Raw genomic sequence first — 25,429 nt, forward strand, 5'->3', positions numbered from 1 at the left:
GAGGGTGGGGCTCAGCGAGGATCCTTGAGGGACGCCGCAGATGACTCCGGTGGCCTCTGACTTGTACGGTGGTAGACGGACTCTCTGTGTTCTTCCGTCGAGGAAGGAGATGATCCATTCCAGTGCCTTCTCCTGGATTCCGACGTTGCTGAGGCGCTGCACTAGGGTGCGGTGGCAGACAGTGTCGAATGCCGCGGAGGGGTCTAGGAGGATGAGGGCCGCTGTTTCTCCGTTGTCCATCAGGGTTCGGATGTCATCGGTGGCAGCGATGAGGGCGGTCTCGGTGCTGTGGTTGGCTCGGAAGCCAGACTGTGAGGGGTCGAGGGATACATTCGTCTCGAGGAAGGCGGCCAGCTGTTTGTTGACGTTCTTCTCGATGACTTTGGCTGGAAACGGGAGGAGCGAGATGGGGCGGTAATTCTTGAGTTCGGTGGGGTCTGCTGTAGGTTTCTTGAGTAGGGCGCTGAGTTCGGCGTGCTTCCAGCTCTCCGGGAAGGTGGCGGTGTCGAAGGAGGTGTTGATGATGTCCCGCAGGTGGGGTGCGATGACAGTGTCGGCCTTGTTGAAGACGTGGTGAGGGCAGGGGTCTGTCGGAGATCCGGAGTGGATGGAGTTCATCGTGCGGACAGAATTACTACAAATGTATGAAGATGAGGCATTATCTTATGTCGATGGCATCTATCTTACAGACGATGACCTGGAGACACACTTGAAAAGAGTGAACACCATTATACTTGGGTTCGCATCTGAAGGGTACAAATTCAACTTTAAAAACTCTCGAATTGCCCACCTCACTGTCCTATTTCTAGGATATGAATTATCAAATAAAGGCAAAAGCCTAGCAGACAACTTCTTAGAGAAGTGTGCAGTACTCCCAGCTCCAAAAACGCTGAAAAACTTACAATCAATTCTAGGTTTCCTGAATTTTGGAAGAACTTACATTCTAAACTATGCGGAGAGGGTTAAACCTCTCTACGAATTTATAAAACCTGATTTCAAACCAATTAATTGGACTCAGAAACACACAAAAATTGTAAGATCAATACAAACAGACATGTTAACTAAAACAAAAGTGCAAACACGCGCAAACGAAGGCAACCTTGTAATCCGAGTCATCCCAGGAAGATGCAGATTTACGTACCTAACCTCTAATGAGGGAGAAACGGTACCAATAGCTTATAAATCACACTTGTACACACAAGCTGAAATGAAATTCAGTTCTACTGAAAAAATTCTGACTGCGGTTCAAACTGCTGCTCTGTCCCTCACCACCCCTTGTTGTAAATATGTATCAAAAGAAAGAGCACTAGCCCAAGTGAAGAGCATATCTGTTTTAACAGCAGTATCAGCCCTTGAGGCAGTAACAAGACCAAGCATTCCGAATGCTAAAGCTTTAGATCCAAAATGGATACAATGGGAAAATTCTCTTGCTGCAACAGACGTGAAACACGCATTTGATCCCAAAATCGAAGTTCTGCCTCTCGAACAATACACCTGTGTAATCTACACGGACAGATTTGCACAACACCACGTTGTGGAAAAACAAGTTTACAATGCAGCATGCGCGATTGTTAAAGGTCGCTGGCGCTTAGGTAAATTCAGACCGATGGTCACTCAAACTGAATCACTCAGAAACTGTACAGCTCAGCGAGCTGAAATAAGATCTATAAAGATAGTGCTTGAGAATGCTGATCGCGAATTCCCCACACTAATAGTGTGCGATTCGTATTATTGCGTCCAGTCTTACAATGAATACTTGCAGAACTGGGTTCAAAACGGTTTCAAAGATGCAAAAGGTAGCACAATCAAGCCTAAGTTGCTTTGGGAACAAGTAGTTCTTTTACAGAAAGAACTACAAAAGACTCACGTGATACATACGCAGAGTCTTCGACGTGATGGCGTTCATGTTGCAGGGAATTCATTGGCTAACAGAGCCAGAATGGCAGCAGTTCAACCGGCTTCCGTAGCTACAAAAAAGCGTTCTAAAAAACAAATAGATGGAGAAACCATGCTGGCAGTAAAAGCCTCATTAAAAGGCGACTATGCAGCATTACCTCTCAACTATCCACTCGGCAATACATACATAATTGATGCGAACTCCGTTCCTTTTGCTCGAATTCCCTGGAGTGGGGGACAGAGTAATTCCAAACACGAACCGGAGGGCTTACTTGATTCAAGAAGCACACATGGGAATTGGTCTGAGGCACCAAGAGATCCTGAAATCTGTAATAGAATTGCAATCACAATACTGGTGGCCGGGGATAAGCGTGCAAATTTAGAACTTTGCAATGGATTGTCAGGACTGCAACAGAGATCGCAGTTGTGAACCGGACCAGACACCAGCCCAGACACCTCTATTAGACAGCATTAGGCTATCTACACGCAGACGTCCACACGGAAAAATGAGATCCCATAATTATTAAGACGAGATTCATTAGATGTGGCCCCAGCGCTCGGCTGACACCAGAACTGTTATAAAAGATTCGCGAGTCTCTATCGGCACATACGCAATTGGCATGCTACATTCTGAACAGGGACCTGCGTTTAGCTCTCGAGCTTACAAGGAGGCCATGGCCAGCTTGGGCATTGCATTGCGGTACTCTAGTCCATTCCATCCCGAGGGAAATGCGGTAGTGGAGAGAAAAAAACGTGACATAAAGCAATCTATAACAGCGAGGGTATTAGGTTCGGGCGATGGGTGGGTCAAACCTCTAACAAGTGTCCAACGTAGTCTTAATAATCTGCCAAGACATTCTCTGGGGGGAATCACTCCGTATGAACAATTGTTTGGTACTAGAATGATAATCGAAGATCTCGATTGTCAGACTTCAGTGGTAGAACAAAAAACCTTTGGTATCAAAGATCGTTTGGCTGTTTTACAGGACTTAAATGAAACGAGAAGAAGTCTAAGTAACACAAAGCTAAAGCCAACGGCCACTGAAGAAAAACCACCTGTCCCAGCAAGACCTGTCTGTATTCCAAAGATTGGGGATCTGGTCAGAGAAAAGATTGCGGTGAAGAAGGAATTTGGGCCTTCTTACAGAAAAGCAGTACCTGTCTTAGCTATCAGCGGAACAAGATCAGGAGTACTACCGCCACTTGCTGGTAAAAAGGAGAACAGAGTTGTATCAATCGACCTGGTAAAACCACAATCATGTGGCCAATAATAAGTAGTAGGCCCAGTGGACTCCCAAGAAGTAGCAGAAGACCAAATCTTGCTACAATTCAAGAGGTTCAAACTGAGAGACTAATCACATTTGATAAACCTGCAGTGAATAAAAAAGGACTATGCAACAAAGCCATGGAACTTGTGCCTCTTGAAACCCAAATTACAACAGTTCGTCAAGAAACACCAATCTACAATGATGTAGCCTCTGACTATCCAATTCTAAAGATAAATGAAAATCCTTTCTGTGTTACCAATTTGTTTTTCAAAAAATTAGATGGCATTCTCAGCAGTTTCATCTGGGGCTATAAAAAGCCTCGAAGATCAATGTCGTTATTAAAACTCCCACTTAATAAGGGCGGTCTTGACTTTCCTGATTTCAGAGCCTATTTTTTTGCCTCCTTTTTGGGTCGGCTCCGTAGCCTGTATGTTGTTAACAATCAATATTTTTTTCATCAATTCATGCTTGGAAGGGATACGAAACAATTCTTGGCAAAGAGTGCAAGATCCGAACTATTTTAAACGTGTCAAATGTAAGACTGCAAGGGATGCAGTACGTATTTTGAATCTGATTCTGACTAATTGCGCAACTTCTTTCTTTCATATTGATCTGCCACTTTGGGACAATCCAGGGCTTCGCGGGATTTTTAGCAATAAAACAGGGCGTGACTGGGCTAATTATGGTATTAAGACACTAGGAGACTTATATGGTACAGGGGGCCTCCTACATTTTGAAACACTGAAACTCTTGTATAAACTGCCTCAATTTATGCAATATAAATACATTCAAATAAGGGATTTTTTAATTCGCAAGATGAGTCTGAAGGAACTGAGTGGTTCGGATATATGGACTTGCTTCTACTCGGGGAATAGGAAATAATTAATCAGTGTGGGATACAAGTGTCTTAGTCAAAGTAGAATAGACGATTGTCCTAAAATGGCTTTAAAATGGACTACCAGGTTAGGATTTAATGTAACTGCCCAGAATATCTCCGCTGCTTTAATGAACATCAACAAAGGGGTTCATTCTTCAAGCTTAAAGCTTCAATCTTACAAGACTATTTGTCATTTATATCATACTCCATTCAGAATTTCCAAATGGCCACAAAACAGTCCAGTTAGTGATCGTACTAAATGTCCTAAATGTGGTCTGGTGGCAACAGACCTCATACATATGATTTATTCATGTCCATGACTAACAAAGTACTGGACAGCAATAGAAAATATTTTACTTCAAAAACAAGTGATTAATTCTGCAATATCTGCAGCTTCAGTTCTCTTGGCTATACACTCTACTAATAGTTCTAATAAAGATTTGTTAAATATTCTTCTGTCCTGTGCTAGACTGGTTGTAGCTAGAGCTTGGATCTCTCAGAATCCTCCCCATACGACCGAGTGGTGGGCTTTTGTTAATGAAATTTATACGATGGAAGGCTCACTTGCCAAGATTAGAGGAACTAAAGCAATCGGGAAGTTTGTTAAGATTTGGGACAACTTTTTGTAAAAATTGTACTGTTACAGACTAAGTTTGCTAAGATTTTGGGATAATTTTTTGTAAAATTTGTACTGTTACAGGCTATGCATGCTTTAGGGGGATGATGATTTTACTGTCCAGAAAGGGTCAGGCGCTTTTCTTTCTTGTTATCAGGGGGCGTAAACGTGGTTAAATAAAGATAATAGGAAATGTCAGAGTCTGCACTATTGTATACTGTTATGTATCTGCATTGTGGTTTTTTCCTGCAAATTGAGATTGTCAATCACCTTGACTTGTTTGTCAATAAAAAAAACTTTTAAAAAAAAAAGAAAATCCGGAAGCAATTCCAACAATTGACAGAACTGCATCTGGCTACTTTATCAATTTCGATGACTTTTCTGAAAATCCAAGTGAACATGAAGAAACGCCAGCAAATAAAACTTTCAAAAGAAAAACAACTGAACTCTTTCATCAACTCAAAGAAACATATCTGATTTCACCATGGATTGAATTGTGGATTGTGTTAGGTGTACTTTTCCTCCTACTCTGGCTCATTTTGATTTTAAGCTTGGGAAGAATGATTGATGGAAAATACAGTACAATGGACACAGCAAGTCAGAACATCAACTTGGTTCTAAAGCCTCACAGATCTCTCACATTGAAAAAAGAGAACTATCATCAGTAAACATCACAGCCATTCCTATACCTGGTGGTGTAGCATGGGAAGCTACTGATTACGACATCTATGGCCTGGTTGAACTTTTGAGATATCCACATCAGTTCAAGGTTTCATTAAGTGACTTTGTATCACCTAGTACTTTCTCTGACGATTGGGACTTTGAAAATATTCATAATTTGATGTCAGATTTAGAAATGTCAGCAAAATTTACAGTACATGATTATTTAGAAGGCTCATCAAAGTATGAAGAAATGTATTGCTTTAATCATTATGGGCATCACTATTTGCACAAATCTGCTAATCCTAGGAATGTTTTTACTTAAAATCAATGGGAACATTGTCCAACATCGCCAAAAGGCAGCTCGAAAACATTTTATGAGAAATTCCCATACTTCTCAGGGTTTAACATCACTGATCTAGAAACGTTTTATTTTAAAATGTTAAATAAGACAGGAATGAAAAACATGTTGCCAAACACTAAATTGATATATTCCACAAAATTTTATGAAAAAATGTCTACATTTGGTATTGAATTTTGGAAAAACAACATTGAAACAAAAACCATCTGGGATACAAGAGATTGGCAGGTACAAGGTCTAGAATCATTATTCAGAGCCAGCATGATCCCAGAACAAATAATGTTCCTGAATGACACCATTCAACAAACAATATGTCTTGGCCTAGCTAAGATAAAGGACTTAACCAAACCGTCTATACCAAAGCCCATACCTGATAGTAATAGCTCTACAGATGCGGAAATAGATGTATCCCATATTTTACAACAAAACAGAACTAATCCTGATTGGAGAAAATGGTTGATCTGGCCCACAGACACTAATAACTGTCAAAATAAATTCCTGAACAAAAGACAGGGGTTCAAACAGAACAGGCCTGACCTAAGATAATCCCAGAGACAACATCCAGGGATAATTACAACATACAGTGTAGGGAAACTATGCCTCGAATGGCTACAGAAATCCACACTGCCTGAAATTAAGCAACACTTGACTTTACTTAAAGAAGGTGCTGACTTTCGAGATTTCATATTGGGACCTTGCAAACAGCGTCAAAAAATGTTTCATATACGCCGGTATATACGCTGCTTACAATGAAGCTTGTAAAGTAATGCAAATTGAAACTGCCGAAAAAATATGAGAAATTGATCGTATTCATTTGGAAAAATCACTGTCTGTAGTGGACAATGGGTTAACGACTCTGTCCTCCAGAATTTATTCACTGGACAGCATTGTATCATCTGCTATTGATATAATAGAACAGGATATGCTAATGTTTCAACATGGCCAGTCCCAATTACGTTCTATTGTACAGTTAGGCTGGACGTTACAAAACCTCCGTTCAGGCTACGTGCCATGGCGTCTAATCAACACAACGTCATTATTTTCTATCTTTAACCTTACTGATAAACAAATCTCTTTGGCACAAAAAGGACCAGACTATACGGTGCTGAGCATTGGAAAACTAGAAAAATTGCCATTGACAGTCTCTGAAAGACCCGTCATTGAATGGATAATACATGGCACAATTAGAATTCCGATAACGACTTTTCAGTTTCAATATTGCCAAAAGCATATACCAGCAGGCCTGTATGAAAGGTTGGGTAAAGGTTACATCAAGTCGACCTGGCATCTACCTTATACACATAAATGTTACAGTGGGGGGAAAAAAGAGGTATTTCTTAGTGGTAATAGCTGTAAAAATTCACTAAGCGGTACACTTCTGTGTCAAGGAATAAACTTGCATGGAGCCTGCCAAGGTTCATCAAATAACCTTTCATGCCACCTGCACGGCACCCCGGCTACACAGATAGAGCCTTTTTTCAGACAACTTTCCAACGGCAGTTACGTTATAATAAGTGACCGCAGCTGTTGTGGCATGGTGCCAGGAAGGGCCTATCTCGTTAGTGTAACTTCCATGGTCACTTGCTGTATGCAAGTATTGTATCCAAAAAGCAAACCAGACAAGGAGTCAACGATATGGCCTTCTCTGAATATCTCTTCTATGTGAATTGATACTTTAAGCAGAATGAAATCCATTTTTTTACAAACAACTGTGCCTTTAACCTCGTCTAGAGAGACGTATGATCTGCAAGTTGCAAGGCAGCGGCAGAGATACATGCATTATTATCAACAAATTGCCCTGTGCATTTCGTAGAAATGTTAGGTCAAATTTTAAACATGTCTGATACCAGTGGCATCGCACATGTATTTAAGACAATTTTTTCGGGACTATTAGCACCCTTTGAAGCAGTCGTGCCCTCTGTGTTTGGCGGCCTGCCTCTCATCTTGGGACTCGTAGCAGGAATTTTAGTTTTGTTCCTTCTGCTCTGATATGGCAAATCCAGCCACAAACAAAACTCAGGCTACCATGGCAGAAACAATCCTAGCGATGAGATACCGAGAAATGATAACTAAAGTACTCAGCATGGCTCGGCTAAGAGACCCGAATTCTACGTGGTTTCTTTCATTTAGACCTATCTGGCAAGATTGCATCCTACCTGTTCTACAATGCCTGCTATGCGGAGAAGAATGCGTGTTCGACGTCTGTCTCACACGACCATCAGCAGTACCTTTGGATATCAATACTTTGCTTGGTTCGGTAATGGGTCATGCAACGTGTTGTCCCCAGCGGCTACCTATTCTGATGACGGCATTCGTTGAAACCTCACCATTACGATTAGGTGACGGTGAGGTACGAGATGAAAGCAGCACACAGGTACCACCTTCTGTGACCATTGCTGATCTGAACACCAATGACAGCAATTCTTCTCATATCTGCACTATTTCTACTTTTTCGGACTTGGTCCAACTTTCAACTACTGTTGTAGACAAATTCTTTGCCAGCCTATCTAAGCTAATGTTCTCTCCTAACAACGAGAATAACTTTTGAGCACATAGCGTTCCCTGAACTCTGGATTCGACCTTCAATTTTGAAAAACAGAACTTTCAAAAAACCATAGAACTATTTTTTGCCCTGAAAGCGAAATTATTTTTCCACGTTCTCAAAATATTTACCTTTTTTTGGCACATGATACTCTGCTTAAAGTAGAACTATTCTTAGAGAACAAGATTTCTATTTTGAAACTCTAGAGACAATATTTTGATTTAGCCTCTAGCACATGTACAATCTTGTATAAATATGTGATGAAATGGTCTCGACCTTCTCTTCTGTATTAAGAGCCATTTCATGTAATTTTCATGATTCATTCAGCCAATATTTCAAAGTACTTCATATGCATTTTCTGAATGATACCACTGCTTGAAAACGTACCATATATCACTCATTTTTCGTGTATATACCATTTCAAATGCATTTTATGTATTTTGGGGTGGGATGGAAAACACATGCATAGTCATATGTTTAAAATTGCTTAGTATTTAGTAATGATGGACATTATACGTGGAGTGGGTGTTGTAAACATATCGAGGACCATATTTAAATATTCCTGATGTATGCCCTTATGTGGTTATAACAAATCATATCCTTATTAAGGCATAAGAATCATATCCATATTAAGTCATAGCCAATGCAGTCCAAATACGGCAAGGCTCCTCCCATAGACTCCTAGAAAGCACAACATGTTCTTAAACAAACCAAGCCTCCAGCAGCCCGGGAATTCCCCCTGCTTCTGTATTGGTTTGTCCTAGAACTCCAGGAGTCCTGAAAGAACTTCGAATTCTTAGTGACGTCTTATGTCCAACCTTACGTCAAACTCGGCACCTTCCATGAATAAATATACCAGCATCTGCCTTAGCAAAACACAAGGTGGTTTGGAGCAGATCAGCTATCTACTTGCCCGACGCCCTGCTGTGGCAAGTGCCGAAGGAAGCCGACCCTCCCATTGAAGCACTGAGAGAGACGCTGCCTTTTCTCCTGCCGAGAAATCCAGCTCCAGGGTTTCCTGGTCACCCTTGCGGGTTGCTGGGAGATCGAGTCCTGAGAGAGAGATACAAGACCTCCTTCATTCTATAAACAAGGTACGGAGCTGATTAGACCCTTAGAGAATTCTTGATTCAGATTCTTGGCAAAGACCTATCTTAACTGAAACTGCAGCTCACTTACTCCTTCCCACGTACTAGGCTTAGGTTAGGTACACCGGGGTAGGCGTATCTTAGAAGCACCAGTTGAGTACGTTTAGTCATGGTTTTATATATGTATATATTTTATCTATTTTAAACACCGTATGGCTTAGAAACCATACCATGCTTTTACATTATTATTTTATAATACTCCTTTTACTGTACGCATTTTACTTTATAACAAGTATTGAAATTGTGGCAACTCACTTCTCTTGCATGAGAAAGAAGACTGTTCAATAAATAACCTACTTTATTGAAAATGCCCGTCTCTCTATTTCTCTGTGCTTCTGGTGAAACTAAGTATGTACGATTGACTGAGTAAAATAGTTATCTATTGTTTCCGCGACTCTGGAGATATACTCCTTATTCTGGAGGGTGCAAAGTTGTCATGTTTATGCGGTTGTCAGAAACTAATCCCTTCTTGTCTATTCAGGAAAGTTAACACCTTCTTGTTTACTCGAGAAAGTTTCTAGTGACCTCTAAGCTAGCTGGCATTCACAATTAAGTCTAACATATTCAATAGAGACCTAGTCGACCTAAGTCCTATGTCTAAACTGTCGTTTATGTTATTCCAATACGCAGAGCCTATTGGGAATATAGGAACTACACTACAGCACGGAGCAGTCAGGCGTATCTAACGAAACAATGTGTAAAGTATTTGTGCAACACATACAGTAGAACAATGAAAACAGCACAGAATGACTTGACAGATGTTTAGAAAAATAGACAATAATTTTATAAATAAATCAAAACCAAATTGGCAAAATACAATAAGTGGAAGTTGAATGGCTTTTTAAAGAATACAAAAGAGCTCTAGCACCTAGAAGCATCAATGTGGGTCATCTGGTCGCAATGAACTGGGAGAAAGTCAATATTTGGGCACACCATGATGGAGCACAGGCTGCCTACAAGACCTCCACATGCCGCAGTGAACAAAATACCTTATCCGGGTCGCAACAGCGAGATGCAGGAAGCAGTTGAGCAACGCTTCACGCAATAAGTTGATATTGATCCCTTAGGCGAGGTGATGCGTCGATTTCCTCCAAGCAGTGGAGGCGATGCTTCAGTTTGAGAATAAAGTGCTGAGATGTGTTAGTTCCGAGGTGCGATGCACCGGGCTTCTCCACGCTGTCAAGGGATGTGTCAATCTTTGTAGACTACTGTGGCGACGATGTACGGTTCTGGTGTGTCAGGCTCTGGAGGTGATGCATTGGTTCCGAGAGAGATGCGCCGATTCTGCTCCCGAAACACAGTCATTCTGCCGGTTCTGCTACACGCAGAGTGGAGATACAATGAGTATCTGGGTCCACTTCCAGTAAACCAGGAGATGGGGTAGATATTTGATATCCCTGAGTCTCAAACAACAGGAGGCAAGCCAACAAGCCCTTGGAGATCACTTTGATGCAAGGCAGAGTGCAGCTCTCCTCAGCAGAATCAGAGAGCAGCAGGCAGCAGAGCAGCACAAGAGAAAATCTGGACTGTTGGCCTCCCAGGTCAACAGTCCAGCAGCATGTCAGTCCTTGATGCAGCATCCATTTGTAGGTTCATAAGTGTCTGATTCAGTGGGGTCAGAGACCCAGTATTTATACCCAAATGTGCCTTTGAAGTGGGGGTGCCTTCAAAGAAGTGTCTTTGAAGTGAACAAGTATCCATTCTTCCTCAGCCGTGGTGTCAGACTGTCTATGGGGGCTAGTCATCCCTTTGTGTTGTGTCAGGCCACTACCTAGTCAGATGTGAATGTTGGCCCACTCACTCCCTTCCCAGTAAGAGCCATACAAATGCTGATGAGTACTTAGACACACCTAACCTTCCTGTGTTTGTAGCTGTCTAGAGGGACTGCAGAAAGAGTAGCTGTCACCCACCCCAGATGTGTATTGGAGACAGGCTGCAGGCACACAGAGCAGTAAGAGTAGATAAATGTCCACTTTCCAAAAGTAAAAAGAACAAATGATGGACAGAATGATGAACAGTGCAAACACACACACCCAGTCACAAAGATCTGGGTTTAATCCATTGTTTTTTGCTAAGTACGCCACCCCAGTGTGGACCCAGACATATGTAAATCAGTCTTGACCCTGCTCCTCATGGGAACAGTCCAGCCCGCACTACCAAGCCAGGTCCTCCCTGGACAGGAAACAAGCATCCTGGGACCGGTCTTGGGGTATCACCCCTCATCAGCCAGACTAGCTTGAATCCAGTGGTGCAGTGAGCATGGGATCCATGTCTGGGCATACCCTTCCCACTTACGGTGACAAAAGCAAAAAGAACAAGCATACCCCGAGCCTCTCTGGGCAAACATAGGGTGTCACTCTAAGTGGGAAGGGTATGCTCACAACTAGCATTTAAGTACGGGCCCTGGGTATATGGTATATCACTTTATAAGAGACTTATAAGAAACCTATGGTGACAAAAGCAAAACAAACAAATGATGGACTGAATGCTAAACAATGCAAACACTCAACCCAGTCACAAAGAGCAGCGTTTAAACCATTGTTTGTTTGCTCACCACACAGCTCCAGTCTGAACCCAGCCACATGCAAATCAGTCTTGACCCTGTCCCTCATGGGAACAGTCCAGCCTGACTTGCCGAGCAAGCTCCTTCCTTGACCGGAAACAAGCATCCTAGGACTAGCTTGAATACAGTGGTGCAATGAGCACATGACCAATGTTTTGGCAAATGCTTGGCCACTTAAGGCAAACACAAGGTTTCACCCTAAGTGGCAAGGGTATGTTCACTAGTAGCATTTAATTACAGACCCTGGTATATGGTTTATCACTTTACAAGAGACTAATATGTAAACTAAATAGGCCAATTGTGTATACATCAATGTTGCTATGTTTAGGGGAGCACTGGTCAGCAGTAGTAAAGTGCTCAGAGTTCCAAGGCCAACAAAAAGAATCTGCAAAAAGAGGACGTAATCAGGCAAAACGTTTGAGAAAATACCACCATAAGGATGACAAGCCTAACATTCCAGTACACCTATGGTCATAACGAACATGTGTGCAGTGATGCTTAAATAAAAGCTAACATAAGAGCTGCAATTTGCACTTTCATGAACAGAGGCTAACAGGACCCTACAGAGATGGATGTTCATAATCCGTGCCCTTAACAAATGCTCATGATGGAACAGTGGAAAGTCATAGTGGCTCATTTGTGGAGTAAATTTATTAAACAATAGTTTAGCTACTGACATGTATATTTAATACTGTCAAACGAGATAATTTCACCCAAAAAGTCCCCTAGTCATGCCTTGGAACACATACCTGGCATTAGAGAAAAACAAAGATACAAGCAATTTGAAAGCTGCTTCTGTTGCTTGAATTTAGTTCCCTCAAATCCCAGTATTCTTTTTCAGGAAAAACATATCAACTCTTAACAAATGTATTTCTATTCCATCTACGATCCTGTTAAATCTAACTAGATGGCTGTTACATGCAGCTGAATTCCATCAACGTTTTCCTGGCTCAAAAATAACGATAATATATGTTCACAAGAAAGTGTTCATTTCAGATTCAGTTTTGACATGCTAATATATGTATCTAGTATGTGATTAGCCTATTATATCACAAGCTAATTCAAGCTTCTCCTATACCTTTACGCAAGAGACATATCTTCAGTCTTGCCTTATATTATATATTCTGTTACTGTATGTTCATGATAAGCAGTTTGTCTTGTTTTTCTAAATGCCCCTTAAGTTGGATTGTTGTGCAGCAAATTGGGGGAAAATTATCCCGTAATTTAACTTTGTTTTATTGATTTTAGATATTCCAAAGGGTATCCCCCAAACTCTCCTTACATCGGAAGTTCTCCCACATTTTGCCATCTGCTTCAAGAAAAAGTGCCATTTTGTTGCCTGAGGCTTGACAAGGTAAAACTACTTTCAAAAAATATATTTTCAAGTTCAAGTTTCAAAGCTTTATTCGACAGCATTGTCATAAAAGCATTTTCACCCTAATCTAAACATGAATAAATACTATACTAAGTTACAACAATTAAAATACACATTAAATACAAAATGCTGGCGAATTCATGTTTTTAAAAAAGAATTTTACAGCTAAAAGTACAAAGTCATTGTACCTAGATCACAGATAGTAAGTCCAGCTAAAAACATAATACTGTTCATTAATCACTTTTCATTAAAGTTAAAGTGCGGGTGCGTATGATCCATGCCCAGCCCAAATATTTAGCTAGGGCAATTGCAAGACAAGGGGAGCAGTTTGATCTTAAGATTCTAAGTGCTTCTTGGTATCTTCTTATCCCCAGATTCTTGCACACTGGTTTTAGCCATCTACTTCTTGGTGCGGCATAAAGGGGGCAAGCAAACAAGAAGTGTGGGATATCCTCAGCATGGACCTTGCAGTGGCAACACGTATTAACATTATTAGGTGACCATTTTAAAGTGAAAGCATTTAGAGGTAGGCAACCAACTCTGAACTGAAAATACAGCTTTCTGTCCAAGGGTTTTGTAATCAAGTCCCAGTATTGTTCGCAAGTTGGGGATAATTTAGTCTCCAGATACTGGAATGTCAACATAGAGGGCTGATTGGAAGTCAAAGCAGAGTGGTGTACCATGTCCCAATACATTTTCTTTAACAACATCTTGGATGGAAAGGCTGTAGGGTCAGTGGTAGACCATAGGTTGTCTAGATGCAGTTTTTGCAGCAAGTTCCTGATTTCATTGAGCCAGGTTATTTTGTGGAACCGGTCTGAACTGATAATGTCCATAAGTGCGGATGCATATTGGTCCAGTTCCGGTGTTGTCTTTATGCGCCTCCAGAATAGCAGTGGTCGCAACCGAGCCAGATCCTCTATCTTTTTCCTCCCTAGGTCATATAGGGGTGGGATCAATGGAGTGCTCTGCGGGACTCCTATAAGCCGACGTAAAAATTTATTCTCCGCAGTTGACAACACACTAACATTAGCAAAACCCCATAGTTCTGCTCCATAAAGGCATGCACCCAGCACTTTCATACCATAAATCTCCATCACGGGATGGATAGGTTTAGTTAGAGAAGATTTATGTTTCAGTGCTATGGCCCCAGCAAGCTGGTGGAACTTTAAGACCACAGAATCAATATGAGATTTCCACTTCATGTTGCCCTGCAAGGAAATACCAAGGTACGTGAAAGCATCCACCTCTTCTAACGGGATGTATGTTGATACATCGCGCATCATTACATCGCGTGCTTTAACCACGCATTGAATACATCGCAAAGGCCAAAACATCGTCATGTTTTAAATCGCACGTAGTTACAACGCAACTGCGTTGCTTCCTATTTGCAAGTACCTAACATCGCAGACGATGAAATCGCACGTCATGACGACGCGTTCTTTGTGTCCTACCACAGTTTTTGCATTTTTGGTTGACCCAATGCGTAATCCCGCCTCTAACATCTGCCCCCCTCTCTCCCCACGACGCTAATCATTTCCTTTCTATTTACCCCACTTTTTTGTATATTTTTAATTAGGTAACGGTTGCATGTACCTGAGCTGGTTAATTTGAAGCTGCATACAGCGCCGCGTATCCCCGGTAAGGGCATCCAGACGCTGTACATGGGCACGAGGAGGTTAACTAATTTGCCTGCATTCTCAGGATGTTGCGAGATTTGAACCGGGGACCCCTGGCTCCATAGGGCACAAACAGCATGCGCAACCCTTACATTCCTCCGGCACTATTCACCGACAGACTTCCTTCAGCAAAATGTGCCCCCACATCACCCACGCGCGCGCCTGCTTTACAAGACACCAGGTGCTGCATGAATTTAGTTTACCCCGGCCCTATGAATATTCGGACAGGCATAGGAGGGCCCCAGAATCATACATCACTGCATTGCCCGCTTTACAAGACAGTAGGGGGCAGATTTATGAAGGCCTTGCGCCGCCGGTGCGTCAGTTTTTCCCATGTTAAAAGTGACGCACCGGCGGCGCAAGCCCTTCATAAATCTGCCCCTAGGTGCTGCATTCATTAGGACCGACAATTACGGTAAGAGATGACTAATTGCACCATCAATAGTACAACCTGTCCCTGCCTTTGATGCGCTTTATATAAGCAGCAGTTACATTGCAGCATTTTCATATTTGAATAACAGGACATGAGGCGTGAAACGGTTTTCTCAGCTAGAACCGTACTTCCCCAGTAGGGGCTCTCAAGTGCTGCCAGGTGGTGTCGTTCAGCTTCAGCCATGATCCTACCTGCCAGACATGATAACACCAGTGTATATCAGACACCAGCATGCATATTGGCCTCGGTTCCTTTTCTTCCGTGCATAATCAACAGATTCCGGAGCGCCTTCTCCGTACTTCACCTTCAAATCTTTCCTCTGCTTAGACTGTCACTGGTCAGATGTCTTCTCTGAAAGCATCAGGGTTCAAACCCTGCCTTAAGTTCCACACGCAGATGCCTTTATTGGATCCACACAACATGCTCAGGTGGTATCTTGGATCCGACCATGGTGCCAAGTCCTGCAGTTAGTGCTCCCTGATGGATGTTATGTTGATACATCACATGCTTTAACCACGCGTTGAATACATCTAGCCTTATGCAAGAACCTCGCTCCAGCAGTGACTCATATGTGTAGTGCATCGAAAATGAATTCATCAGGCACTCTTCTATAGAATAAAACTGGTGTTACCCATGTTACCAGCACCAGAATGATGAACGTCTCAGCCAGCCGTACCACTGTGAACCTGCCAGCTAAGCAATTCTCTGCTTCAGATGTTACCACGTGCCACTCTCCCCCCACTGTCTTAAGAACACGGACTGCATCGAAAGTGAATTCATCAGGCACTCTTCTATAGATATTATAACAAAACTGGTGATACCCATGTTGCCAGCACCAGAATGATGAACGTCTCAGCCAGCCGTACCACCGTGAACCTGCCAGCTAAGCAATTCTCTGCTTCAGATATGTTACGACGCCCCACTCCCCCCCCCACACTGTCTTAAGAACACGGACTTGCTGTGAAGTGAGTTATGCTAACTCAATTGTAAGTGTGTCATGAAGGTCTTTATGATGTGAGTCCAGCAGGCAATGAAGGCTACAATAGAAGCGTTTGGTGAGCGAATGCAGTCGCATAGGAAAGGCACTGCATGGGGCGAGTCAGGGCAGAGGTGCCTGGTGAGAGCCTTGTCAACGCATCATTTTGGGACAGCTGTGAATAGTGCACATCAGATGTAGGTGAGCAGAGCGCTCTGCCAATGTGCCGACATCGCAAACGTTTTGACCGCAAGCATTCACATGCAGCCCCCCACACCCCTACATTTTTTCCGAGTACCCATTTCCACATTTCCATGTTCTTGTTATATATTTCGTTGATACAGACAATAAAGGAGCTATGCAGATTGAAGTAATTACAGCACATGCGGTCTCTTCTAATAACCCCGACCCGAACAATTACAGCACATGTGTTTTAAAAGCATGCGTTGTAAAAGCCTGTGCGATGTAAGGGGCCGCGTAGTAATGGCCCGCGTCGGAACGTCGCTTGCGTTGTAACGCTTGCGATGTAAACGCATGCGATGTAACGCATGCGTTGTGATGGGTGTTCCCCCTTCTAACGCTGCCCCATTAAAATGTATTGTGCCCTTAAATTGTTTAGCAGGATTCATATTCATGAACTTGGTCTTTGTCGTGTTTAGTTCTAAGCCCCGAATCTGACAGAAATGCCCAAATGCATCGATTGTCTTTTGTAAGCCACTAGGGGTTCGCGAGACCAGAAGCGTGTCGTCAGCAAACATTAATACTGGGACCCGCACCCCACCAAGTATTGGGGCATCAGTTGGTGATTTCTTGAGATAGTCCACTACTCCATTTATATAGAGAGAAAATAAGGTGGGAGCCAGGACACATCCCTGTCTCACCCCACGCTCTACGGGGAAAGAATCAGTGACCTCGCCCTGGGTCCCCCACCGAATCCTGGCATCGTTGCTTTCGTGCATTCGGACTAACAATGTCAGTAATTCTGGTCTGATACCAAGCTCACTAAGGACAGTCCATAGTTTTTGTCGAGGCACTAGGTCAAATGCTGACCTTAGGTCGACAAAAACGGCATACAATGGGCCATTTGCCAAGGTCAAATTTTTCCAGTAAAGAATTAAAAAGTGAAATACCTGGTCAATAGAGCTAGTAAGGGGGCGGAAACCAGCTTGGTACGGGGAAAGAACATCCTTATCATCTATCCAAGCTTGTATTTTATTTTGTATCATTCTGCCCACCAGTTTTTGTGCCGAATCGATAAGGCTGATGGGTCTATAATTGCTTGGTAAAGCCTTATCCCCTTTTTTAAAAACTGGGATGATCTCCGCTCCCTTCCATGAGACAGGTATTATGGCTCCTTGTGCTATGGAATTTGCAAGCCATACGAAATATTGGCACCAGTTATCCCGGTCAGGTAAAAATACATCGGCCGATATTCCATCAATACCTGGGGCCCTCTCTCTTGTCACCCCATCCAGTGCTCCGTTTACATCCCCTATTGTGAAAACTTCCTCTTTATAAAATACCATAGGGGGGGGTGAAACCCGAGGGGAAGGCTGCAAGAATATTGCGGCTTGAAAAATTCAATCCAAGATTCCTTTGCCACGTGATTTTTTGGGCATTCCGCTATTCCACCCCTACCCCATTTTATGATTGCCCAAAACTCCTTTTGCTTCTTAGCTGCACAGGCATTTTTTAGATCCAGCCACTGATTTTCATCCCACAACCTTTTTGCCCTAGCTTGTGCTTTTCTATAATCATCCCTGGCCTTCAGGACTTCTTCTCTATTTTTACTCCTCAGCACCAAGCTTAATTTCTGTCGTGCTCTTCTACAGGATTGATCATACCATCCTTTCTTTGTTGGGGGATGTGCACCCTTTTTTTGCTTAACTTGCTTTAAGAAAAACCTCTGTAATTTTGAAAACAACTTGGGGTGTGACTCTTCAATTAGTTTATTAAAATTGGGCTCATTACAATGATCCTGCAAACTACTAACCTCGCTCGCCACTGCCACCATTAAATCTTGCATTTGCTCTGGCTTATCTAGCAGTGTTGCCCACTTAACATGGCGTTGGTTATTAGAAGAGACAATGTCCAGGGGTGTAATACCCTTTCCCGATCTTGGCGCTATTACTCCTTGGTTTAGTTGGAAGAGCAAGCACAACGGGTTGTGATCGCTCTCCAATCTGGGTGTAACCCTCATGTCCACTAACATATTCCAGTCTCTGACATCTACAAAGATGTAATCTATCCGACTACTTGCCCTTATATTGTCAAAAGTGTGGGCCCCCCGTTGGTCAGACGGGGTACGTCCATTTGCTGCCCTCAGACCCCTGGCCAGACACATGCTCTTTAACTGTACTGCCACCTCGGTCCATTTCTTTACCGGGGGCATATATTTTCTTAACTGAAAGGTGCATGAAATAGGTATTCATCAGAAACCAGTATAACATTTATGGTGTTAGGTCTTGGGGAATGGTCCTAGTGAAAGATATTAATGGCAGCCAAAAATTCTGATCTATAAAATTGAATGGTTGCCAAAGACTTAGATTTCACAATAAAAATTAAAAATACCACACCATGAAATTTAGTTTTTTATATCATCCACTGGAATTGCAAAGGAAATGAACAAATACAGCCCAAAAATGTTTTTTAAAGGTAGTGCTGCAGCATGCAGTAGAGCTAAATATTTTTCATAGTCAGCTTCAGTGCATTTTTTTAAGTTTGTTGCCATACTTAAAAACAAGCATTTTCAATGCATTAGGTATGACGTTTGTTAAAGGTAGAGATATTGCCCAGTGTTTGGGCAAAGAAGGCACTAGTAGTTTTGAGGACGGGGGCATCCATTCCTGAAACATTAATTCAAGCCCAGGCTTAACCATTCCGGATTTTACTACCCCGTGTTCATGGCTGTGTTGGAAGTGTATTGATCTTTCCAGTAATTTGGCCTACAAACCTTAACGCAATACTTCAGACTAAGGCCTTACTTGCAATGAGCAACATGGTAATACCACGTCCTATGTCTACTAAATTGACCTCTTCCTGTTCACAGTTCAATACCGTTTTCTCTGTGCTCCAGGTGAAACCAAAAGTACACAATACCTACAAACAACGCTATCCTAACAGATGTTGAGGCCACTCTTTTCGGGACACAATCACAGATTTTGGAGAAAAAAAAAAGAAATCCGTCACTCGTACTTGTAAATATTGATTGAAGATTGAAACTTAAAAAAAACTTTTCAATGGCTTTTGGTGAAATACGTTTACATTATTAACAAAATAAAAACTACCAAACACATTGAGATGCCTTGACAACCAACAAAAACAAGGTTACATGTGCACTGCTCGGAAAACAAACTTTATTTTGAGCTAGAAATTCTTCCAGCTACTCCTTACAACGCAACTGCAACAAACTTGTAGCTATTTGTGCTCATTTTATGTTTTACATTAGGCTCCACATTGTCACAGAATGTTTATAGAAGTTAGATATAAAAAGAATGGGTTTGATGGTGGATTTCTTTTTTTTTTTTTACTCTAAAAGTACTCGCAAATGTACAAAATAACAAAAAGAATAGCTTTGTGTGATAGTACCCTACAATAATGCATAAAAATGGGGTCCGAGAAGCCGATTCATACACTGGTCCTAAAGAGAACCGATCCTTGCTGAACCCAGTGGATATAAATTAACAATGTTCTTTATAAAAGAGGTAGTAACTGAAGTTTTGAACATGAGAAATTTTAAAATTTCCACGTAAATAAAACCACACGATCTATATGCTATGAGTTCAATCTTCTACTTTGTCAGTTTGTTGTTGACATGGAAAAACAAGAAGTTTAGGCACTCTAACTAGCACTTATTTTCCCTATGCATAGAAATAAAACTATAAAAATAAACACTGGTATTAGGGAAAGGCATCAGCCAAGGAAAGGATGTGCCCATAAACACTATGCCGCTGGGGACAGCGTCTGCGATGCATGTGTCTGGACATTGTAAACATTAACACTCCACACACTTCCACGGTGTGTTTGATCCCTTTTAAGTTTGGACCTTGTATACGATGCCACCACACTTTAGCCATCATAAAGAGGCAAGCGTGACCCAAAGAAGGGCTGTTGTAGAGATTTTTTCTATATACTAGTGGCAGGACACCATGTTTTTGGTGCATCCTTGTGCGCCACCAGTAAGTGAATTTTTTAAATGTAACAGTTGTGCCACAAATCAGTGCATTATGGGAATTGCAGTATCTGTACATTAGTACATTGTGGGAAATATAGAAAACACTGAACACACCTGTTAATAAGAAACTGAATGAAAATTGTGTTTGGTGTTGTGCAGGTAAGGGTGCTGGGAAACAGTGTCTGCAAATCCTGAAGTGAAAAAGGTAGTGTTTTGCATGCTGGGACTGTCTGCGCATACTCATTATAACATATGAAAGCCATCAAACACCCAGAGTACAGAGTGCTTCTGTGTATATTGGGAGGTAGGTAATAACTTATGGCAAAGAGCATTTATTGATCCGTCTCTTGTTAGTCCACTTCGTAATGCATGCTCTGTGGCATGCTGCAATATGAAGAAGTCAGAGAGCACCTTCCAAGGGTCCCAGAAAAGGTTATTGTGCTGCTGGAGGGTGCAGATTTTACCCAGACTGAAATACTTAATATGGTACGAGGGAAACTTACGAGCAATATTGCAGCACACAGACTTCTCTATTAGCATCAAAATAAATTGTATCCATTAGGGAAGGTTGCATTGCCAGCACGTGAATCCTGGATCGTCCTGAAAATCTTTTCAGCAAGGTGTAACTCAAGACAACACTATGTGTCTATTAAATTAACCCCTTAGTGGCTCATGACGGAATGGTTCCATCATTAGCACCAGTGTTCCTAGTCTCATGGCGGAACCATTCCATCATGGGCACAGGGGGGACCCGGAAAGTTGGGAACCCCCAACCTCCCAAGCATATTTTTTTTAAATCTAATGATGATCATTCGCATGGCCCTACGGGTCTCCTGATAAAAATGGTATATCACTTGTGTGGATGGGCCAAGTACCTGCAGCAGGAAAAGGCCCAAAACATAACATGGAGACGTCAAAATTACCTATCACAAAACAACCTGGTTTTGCAATGGCGACACCTGCGTTTTTGGTCGCGGGCTCGGTGGCCATCTAGGTAAATCTACCAAACCCACACATTTCTGAAAACTAGATACCTGGGGGAGTCCAGAATGGTGTGACTTGCAGGGATCCCCTAAAGCTTTAAAGTTTTCCTACACAGAATCCCCTGCAAACCTCAAATTTAGCTGAAAAAATAAAAACATTCTCACTCATCTGTGTGGGAAAGTTGTGGGATCACCGGGCTGACACAAATCTTGTACTACCCTAAGTTCCCACAGGTCTACCGATAAAAACTGTATCTCACTTGCATGGGTGGGCCAAGCACCTGCGACAGGCAAGGGCCTAAAACGTATTGTGGAGACATCAAAATTAGCTATCACAAAATGACCTGGTTTTGCCAGGGGTCACATGCGTTTTTGTTCCTGGGCTCAGCGGCCATCTGGGGAAGCCTACCAAATCCAGACATTTCTGATAACTAGACACCCGGGGAGTCCAGGGATGTGTGCTTGTATGGATGTTTACCAACCCAGAATACCCTGAAAACCTGACATTTTGCTAAACAATCACAGTTTCCTTACATTTCTATGTGGGATCACTGCGCTGGCAAAAATGTCCTACTACCTAGCATTCCTTTTAGTCTCCCGATAACAATTATACCTCACTTGTGTGGGTGTCCAATGCAGAATTGCCTAAAAACATATTTTAGTTTTAATATAACGCTTAGAGTTTGCTGTGTTATACCCTCAATCCCTATGTTTTTGACCATTTCCAGTCGAAGGTATCCTTTTACTTAGGAGGCTGAGGGGAACACTGAGTGGTAGGACATTTGTGCCGGCACAGTGATGCCAGCCAGGCATGTGAGCAAACTGTGATTTTTTTAGCTAAATTTGAAGTTTGCAGGAGATTCGGGTAGGAAAATATTGGGGGATCCATGCAAGCCATAGCTCTCTGAACTACCCCAGGTGTCTAGTTTTCAGAAATGGCTGGGGGCCGTCGAGCCTGGGACCAAAAACTCAGCTGGCTCCCTTGCAAAACAGAGGTAGTTTTGTGATAGATAACTTGGATGTCCCCGCAATAGATTTTGGGCACTTGCCTGCTGCAGGTACTTACTTGGCCTACCCACCAAAGTTAGGCACCATTTTTATCAAGAGACCCGGGGGAACAATGGGTGTTAGGAAATGTGTGTCAGCCTGGTGATCCTGCAACTTTCCCACACAGAAATGTGACAAAATGTTGAGTTTTTTTCAGCTAAATTTGAGGTTTGTAGGAGATTCTGCAGAGGAAAACTTTGAGGGATCCACGAAAGTCATAGCTCCCTGGACTCTAGTCTACTTTTCAGAAATGTAGGAAAATTTGGGGGGATCTCCACAAGCCACACAACCCTGTACTCCAATGTGTGGGCTTGGTAGGTTTCCCTATTTGGTCACCGAGCCCGTGACCAAAAACACAGGTGCCCCCCTTGCAATACCAGGTTTCTTTGTGATAGATAATTTTGATGTCTCTACAATACGTTTTGGGCCCTTCCCTGCCGCGGGCACTAGCCATACCCACACAAGTGAGGTACATTTTTATCAGGAGACTTTGGGGAATACTGGAGGCATGAAAGTTTGTGGATCCACAGAGATTCCAGAACTTTCCATCACAGAAATGTGATGAAAATGTGTTGCTTCTTTTACAAAGTTTGAGGTTTGCAAGGGATTCTGAGTAACAGAACCTGATGAGAGCCACACAAGTCACCCCATCCTGGATTCCCCTAAGTGTCTAGTTTAAAATATGTATCGGTTTGCTAGGTTTCATTAGGTGCCGGCAGAGCAAGGGTCAAAAATCCACAACTAGACACATTGTTTAAAAATGGTCAGTTTTCACTGAAAAAATATGATGTTTCCACGTTGTGTTTGGGTCATTTCATGTTGCTGATACTAGGCCTACCCACACATGTGAGGTACCATTTTTATTGGAAGACTTAGGGGAACACTGGGTGGCTGGAAGTTTATGGCTTCCCAAAGATTCTAGAATTTCCCATCACTGAAATGTGAGGAAAATTTATTTTTTGGACAAATTATGAGGTTACAAGGGATTCTGAGCAACAGAACCTAGTGAGAGCAGCATAAGTCACCTCATCGTGGATTCACCTGGATGTCTAGTTTTTAAAGATATATAGGTTTGCTAGGTATCCTTAGGTGCTGGCAGAGCTAAGAGTCCACAGCTAGGCACATTGCAAAAAAAGGTTCAGTTTTCACTGGAAACATTTGATGTGTACGCGCTGCATTTTGGGCCGTTTCCTGCCACGGGTACTAGGCCTACCCACACAAGTGAGGTACCCTTTGTATTTGGAGACTTTGTTAATGCTGGGTGGGTAGAGGTTTGAGCCTCATCACAGATTCCAGAACTTTCCATCACAGAAATGTGAGAAAAACATAGTTGTTTTAACAAAGTTTGAGGGTTGAAAAGGATTCTAGGTAACAGAATCTGGTGAAAGCCACACAAGTCACCCCATTCTGGATTTCCCTGACTGTCTACTTTTAAAAATGTATAGGTTTTCTCTGTTTCCTTAGATGCCAGTTGAGCTAGGGTCCAAAATCCACAACTAGGCACATTGAAAAAAGGGTCAGTTTTCACTGAAAAAACGTGATGTGTCCACGTTGCTTGTTGGGCCGTTCCCTGTAGCAGTCACTAGGCCTACCCACACAAGAAAGGTAACATTTGTATTGGGAGACTTAGGCAAACACAGAATAGTAGAACAAGTGTTATTTCCAATTGGCTTTCTTTGCATTTCTGCCTTCCAAATGTAAGACGATTTGTAAAAAAGTAGTCATTTTGAAAAATAACCTCTAATTCACATGCTTGTATGGGTACCCACCATTTTGGAGATGTGTAAATAACCACAGCTTCTAAACTCTATATTTTGTTTCCACATAAGAAATATATAGGTTTCCTTGGTACCTACTTTTCGCTCTTTATATTTTACCAAACAAATTACTATATACCCGGTACACAATAAAAAACCATTGGAAGACGCAGCTCAGTTATTGGCGCTAGATTCCTCATGTTCTTGGTGAACCTACACGTCCTACATATCCCTGCAACCAGAAGGATCCAGCAGATGAAATGACCGATTTTTAAAAAAAATTCTCATACTTAGAAGAAGTATAGGTGAAAGCGTTGGCTCAAATGGCTGTTTTTTCAACTCAATTTCATTATTTTTTATATTCAATTATTAGTTTCTATAAAAAAACATTGATGCACCTACAAAAATGCCCCCTTGCTGTATTTGGAATTTTGTCTACTTTTCAGAAATGTACAGCTTTCTGAGATCCATTATTGGTTTTACACCCATTTCTACCACTAACTAGAGGAGGTTGAAAGAACAAAAAATAGCAAAAATAGGCTAGGTCCCAGTAATATGCCAAAACTGTGTAGAAAAGTTTGGTTTTCTGTCAAAGGTCTTGCTGTCCCTGAAAGCTGAGAAGATGGTAATTTCAGCACCACAAACCCTTTGTTGATGCCATTTGAATCGAAAAAACAGATGCTTTCTTTTGCAGGATTTTTTTATCATATAAACAATAAACTTTTGCTGTATTTTGGCTAATATCTGGGTCCCCTCCATGCGAATCCACAAACCCTAGGTACCTTTAGAATCCCCAGGGTGGTGGTAAAAAGGACGCAAATTTGACATGGATAACGTATGTGGACAAAAGGTTACAGGTACCTAAGCGCTCAAACTATTCCAAATAACTCAAAAAAGGCTTAGCATGGGAGGGCTAGCAGAGAAGGGGTTAAAGATTATTTGCTTTGAAGGATGTAAAGTAACTTTAAAGAAGCCGAATAAAGCTCCCTGTTGCAGTCGACCAGAACGCAGTGCTCAGCAGTGTCAAACTCATACATGACATCCGTCTACGAGTGGCTACTGGCATTGTGGCGT

General features: G+C 42.2%; 1 protein-coding gene across 1 annotated transcript in view; it reads left to right on the plus strand.

The window, feature by feature from the left end:
- The window catches only part of KCNT2 (potassium sodium-activated channel subfamily T member 2), a 1,660,679-nt gene that overhangs the window by 1,502,856 nt on the left and 132,394 nt on the right, over window positions 1-25,429 (plus strand). The window contains exon 22 of the mRNA XM_078650345.1: window positions 13,180-13,285. Within this exon, the coding sequence (XP_078506471.1) occupies window positions 13,180-13,285 (106 nt within the window). The remainder of the gene's footprint in view (window positions 1-13,179; window positions 13,286-25,429) is intronic.

The sequence above is a fragment of the Lissotriton helveticus genome, chromosome 1_1 (assembly GCF_964261635.1).
Source record: "Lissotriton helveticus chromosome 1_1, aLisHel1.1, whole genome shotgun sequence".
NCBI lineage: Eukaryota > Metazoa > Chordata > Amphibia > Caudata > Salamandridae > Lissotriton > Lissotriton helveticus.